Source organism: Nyctereutes procyonoides, unplaced genomic scaffold (assembly GCF_905146905.1).
Source record: "Nyctereutes procyonoides isolate TBG_1078 unplaced genomic scaffold, NYPRO_anot_genome, whole genome shotgun sequence".
Classification (NCBI taxonomy): Eukaryota; Metazoa; Chordata; class Mammalia; order Carnivora; family Canidae; genus Nyctereutes; species Nyctereutes procyonoides.
The window spans coordinates 13,132,490-13,137,767 of record NW_026575137.1 but is presented as its reverse complement, the minus strand read 5'-3'; the positions used below and the strand labels follow the sequence as shown (position 1 = coordinate 13,137,767).

General features: G+C 39.0%; 1 protein-coding gene across 1 annotated transcript; it reads right to left on the bottom strand.

Moving 5' to 3' along the window:
* Positions 1-775: 775 nt before the first annotated feature.
* Positions 776-4,263, bottom strand: ERICH5 (glutamate rich 5; the record flags this gene model as incomplete). The annotated part of the gene is given in 4 exon segments (XM_055303357.1): positions 776-1,266; positions 3,191-3,391; positions 3,394-3,895; positions 3,898-4,263. Coding segments are annotated over 4 exon segments (1,182 nt in total), but the record flags the coding sequence as incomplete, so codon positions are not given.
* Positions 4,264-5,278: the final 1,015 nt, after the last annotated feature.

Genomic DNA, 5,278 nt, shown 5'->3' with positions numbered 1-5,278 from the left:
TTCTAATTTCTTAACTCCTTTCTACCTCTAAAGCCTAACATTAAACTATAGTAATCTGAAACAACAAAAAAACAAACAAACAAAAAGACCCAAAATAAAAACTTCTCATAGGCAACTAATCTAGGTGTTTTGTTTGTTTTTTAGAGAGAGAGAGAAAGTTTGCAGAGCACATGGAAGGGCCACCTAGGTGGGCTGGGGGCAGGCAGAGTGAGAGGGAGAAAGAGAATCTTAAGCAGACTCCAAGCTCAGTGAGAAGCTCCATGCAAGACTCGATCTCACGATCCTGAGATCATGACCTGAGCCAAAAATCAAGACTGGGACGCTTAACTGACTGAGCCACCTGGGTGCCCCACTAATCTAGGTTTTAATTCTTGTTGTTTGTTGCCTCAAACACATTTAAGAGCCAATTGATTTAAAATATATTAATGTCAGTCAAAAGGACAACACTAATTGAAATCTTTCACCTAAGTGTAAAATCAATAGCAAATTCAAAATGACGCATGAAAAATGTGTAGCCTTTCGGTGTAGAAATGCCTGATCTTGCAATAGCACCAGAATGCATTTTTTTGACAAGGATTTTGTTAACACATTTAACACACCATGATAAATAAGAGTCTACCGTAGTAGATAGACTTAAGGTGAGAAGGTAACTAGATGACACACTCTCCAATGTTCCTACCAGCTTTCAATTCTGCAACAAGAAACACTAGGTATAGCTTGACTTGACATTGTTGTTCATTCTTACCCATTGTAATCATACATGTATAACCTTATTATCATGAGTTCCCTAAAATGTGTTAACTCCTTTCTCCAGCCACCTATACCTAAGGTCTCTAACTTCTTTTTAGGGTCTCATTTTCTAAACTGAATAGACCTATTGCCACAGTGAAGAAAACACCCTCATACTCCAGTGATTGTACACCCTACTTGTCATTGGCTGTGACTATTGTAGTCCTGAATGTATGGCTATTCTGAGTGCCTAAGAAAACTATTTATAGCTTAGCAGTTTTATGGAACAATGTAATCAGGAACATGATAACCACACTTTGTATAAAATACATAAGATTGAAAGATAAGATCTGTAACCCTCACACTTCACTACATTTTTCTGTTATAATACACTGTGTCCGTTATCTTGTACTACCACACCAATTTATGTGGCTGCTGAAAGATCCACAGCTTCACCTGTTTCTTCTTCTTTTGTTCCAGCCCCTTCACCTCCTTTCTCATTCTCTGTCTCTGTTTCAACCTTTTCTCCTGTCTCACCTAGAAAAGTAACCAAAGGAGATATTAAGAGATGCTCACTTAGCATGAACAATAAAGTACCCTACAGCCAGTTTCCAATGGGCAGCTCCTGCTCTCTTTGTCAAATTAGTAAGTTTCTCTGCTGGTGTCAAGAAAGGCAATTGCCCTGAATCTCTCAGATCCTCTGAATGGCCGACATCCCTTAACATTTCCTATCTTGACATCCCTTTATATAAAATCAGGCTTCAGAATTACTCAAGAAATGACAGCAGAACATAATATAAATAAAAAGTTCCATGTAAGGTGATTTGTATTAGAAGCCCCAAAAACTTCTAATCCGTGCATTCTACTTCTAAGGATTTATCCTAAGGAAATAATGATGGATTTGCCAAAATAATTATCTATTAAAATATTTATCCAAGCTCAGTTTCAGGAGCAAAAATGTGAGAGCAACCTGAGTGTTCAGTTCTTGGTAAATATCCAATAATATGTCTTGACTGAATAAATTGTTTTGTGTCCATATGTGCAGATGAAAATATTGTTGTAAAGGTGGTTTATAGGCATTAAGATGTCCATGGGTTCTTTTTGAATGAACAATGCAAGTTATCTATAGTATGTTCACATTTTAATTCTGAAGTTTATATATGCATTAAAATTCTAGAAGCATATGTTCAAAAAAAAAAGTTCCATTTATATTTAAATGAAAAGGTGGTCTAGGCATACCCAGGAACCCATTTTGTTGGGCCATTGAGGTGTTTGAAGAAAACAATCATTAAACATTTAAAGATTGCAAACATTTGAAAGTCTGGACACTGTAGATATAAATCTGTCTCCCTAAGAAGTCAGGGTGGGCAATATTGGCTCACGGATGGAGCTAAGCAGTAGCTACCTCTTTGACAGGATGGTGTGCCTGGTCACTACCATCCCCAGGGCTCCCCATGCCATAAACATGTGCCTCTCACTTCACTCACTATCATCGGCCCTAATGACTTGAGTTTGCTAAGGTTAGGGTCTAGCCCAACAAATACATGCTTTTACCTGCCCCTCCCTTATATTCCTGGAACACTTTTGTACACCTTCCTTAAAGCACTTACTTTAATAGACCGTGGTAATGTGTTTAAATTCAGCCTTCTTCCCATTAGACTGTGAGCCCCTGGAGAACAGGGCCTATCTCTTACTCCCACCCTCACCCCCCACACTTGGCATATGATTAGCACTCAAAAACTGCTGTGGTAATAAATGAATTAAGAAACATATGGATGAATGCTTTACTTAATTATACCATAGTGTGAAGCTAAAATTTACCAATATGTAAATCATGCCCCAGAAGAACTGTTATTTTTTTCAATTATAACTCCAATAAAGAGTAGAATAGATGCCATTTTTTTATGTTGGCAAAGAACATTTTAAAAACACATATGCCAAGACATAATACGTTGTCTCTAGTCTTCTCCTAAAGACAAAAAGATAGTAGGACAGCAGCAGACTGGCAGTGATTTTCTAAGGATAAATGGGCAGAGATGAAAACTGCACTGTTAAGATCCATTTGCTGGGTATTCTTTCATTAGAAGGTGAAGTTCCTCTGCTAACCACTTACTCATCTCCACTTTAGATCCTCATACCATACATGGGACCCGATGAAAAGTGAACCTGGAAAAATCCAGAAATTTTAACACGTTGCCTTCAACATTCAAGTGTATTCAACAAAGATAGATCCAGGTTAAAAATTCTGGACACAGATTATGCTTTAGAAAATTTTTCTGTATCACTTCTTGTCCTTTTGGCTCAGATCAAGTGTAGAGCATTTCTGCTGCAGAGTCAAGAGCCCATTTTCCAGGTATGAAAGCCTTCTAGTTTGGGTCAAATGAAATTCAACCACCTGACATAGAGATCCCTAGGGATGATCACTTATGCAGCACATCTACACAACCAGCATAAATTTTACCTTCGATGTGTTGGTCCTCTTCATTAGTATGAGTTTTCCTGACTGTGTCCATATTTACTCCTGTTTCTAGAATTCCCACTGGATGCTCCATGCTTCCAACTCTTATTCCTTCAGGTTGAATCTTCTCCATGTTTCCTGGACCTTCAAGAGTTTTATGGGGCAAATCATTGTTTATAGCCGTTTCTACAAATGGACTTCTTCCAATATTTCTGGTGTTTCATTCTCTTTGGGAATTGTTTCTAGAAGTTGGGACTGCTCATCTTTTCCCAATGTTTCTTCATGTTGCTGCTCTTCACCTGTTTCTACAAACTGGCTTCCTTCTAATATTTCTGGAGACTCACTCTCTTTGGGACTTGTTTCTAGAGGCTGGGACAGCTCATCTTTTCCCAATGTTTCTTGAAGTTGCCACTCTTCAGCTGCTTCCACAAATTGACTTCCTTCCAATACTTCTGAAGATTCATTCTCCTTGGGAAATGTTTCTGGGCATTGGGTCTGTTTACCCTTTCCCATTGCTTCTTGAGGTTGTGGTTCTTTAGCTGCTTCCAGAGGAGAGATTTTCTCAGCTGTTCCTGGAGATTTCATCTCTCTGGCAGTTTGTGGATTCTCAGTACCTTCCACTGCTCCAGGAGAGTCCTGCTCTCCTGTGATCCTCAAAGGCTGGTACTTGGTGCCTGTTTCTACAGATTCAGTCTCAGTATTTCCTTTTAAAGGCTGAGCCTCAAAAAAATAAAAAATAAAAAAAAAAATAAAGGCTGAGCCTCTGTCACTGTTCCCATGTCTTTCTTCTTTTTTCCTGTTTCTGGAGTATCATCTGTGCCACCTGGCTGAGGTGGCCCAGACTCCTTGGGTCCTTCTAGAAGCTGAGTATCTTCTGGTAGATCTGCAGCATTGTTTGCCAAGGGCTGTTCACGGAGTGATTTAATACCATTAGCTGTAGACACTGCTGAAATCTTGAGCTTCTCAAGTCGGGGAGGACTTTCCTTTTGTACCTTGCCATAAAGAGTAGATTCTTTTCCCATTGTACATGGTTTGGGCTGAGCAAAGCAGGACTCACTTTCTTCTGTGGTTGAGAAAATACATATTTAAAGTTACTTTTTGATCATTCATTTGAAAAAGAAAAAGAAAAAATACAAATTGTTGGTTAGTTTCTATCCTGAGAAAGTATACTGCTATCAAGAAACTGAGGGGGGCACTTGATGGGATGAGCACTGGGTGTTATTCTGTATGTTGGCAAATTGAACACCAATAAAAAATAAATTTATTATTAAAAAAAGAGAAAGAAATAGATTTAGGGGCTCCTGGGTGGCTCAGTCAGTTAAGTGTCTGACTCTTGGGTTTGGCTCAGGTCATGGTCTCAGGGTTGTAAAAAAAATTTTTTTAAGTAGATTTAACATTCAAGAAAGTCCTGCATACAAATGAGTTAAAAAAAAAAAAAAGCCATACCATGACCCTAACACTCCATAAGTCAAACTTCCTCACTGTCTTCAGCTCAAATACCTTATCTTAAGCGTTAAGGTCCTCCAAAATCACAGTATTTTCTTGTTTACTCCTCAGACACCTTCTCATGGATCCTGCGTTTTCTAAGTAAACACATTTCACTTATTTTCTCACATTCTTTCCCCTTCTTGCTCTGTTTTTTCCTAAGCCTTGGTAGAAGATTTCATTCAGCATGTGGTTTTGGGCTGCTAGAGGGGGCTTACTTTTTCCTGAAGCAGAATAGCTCTCAGTGAAAGGAAAGGGCCCCCTGACAGAGAAGCTCCACTAGGTAAAGACCAAGACATCTGGGAAGGAAAGTGTCAGGAATTGCTCAGCCTGAGTTTCATCTCATTTGGGGGACAGAAATCAAGAAAGAGTCAGGAACCTAATTCTGGCTCTTCCTCCAGCTGTGTGACCTTGAAGACTTAGCTCCTAGTTATCTCATCTGTAAAATGGCAGTGACTCTCTCTACCCCACCTTTCTCAGAGCTGCACAAGGCATCACATTAAACACTGAATGTAAAAGTGCCCTAGACAGTTTAAGACAAGCAACTTGGCAACATGATTCTACTCTTTGACCCAGTAATCTTCCTTGTGGAAATTCATCCTATAA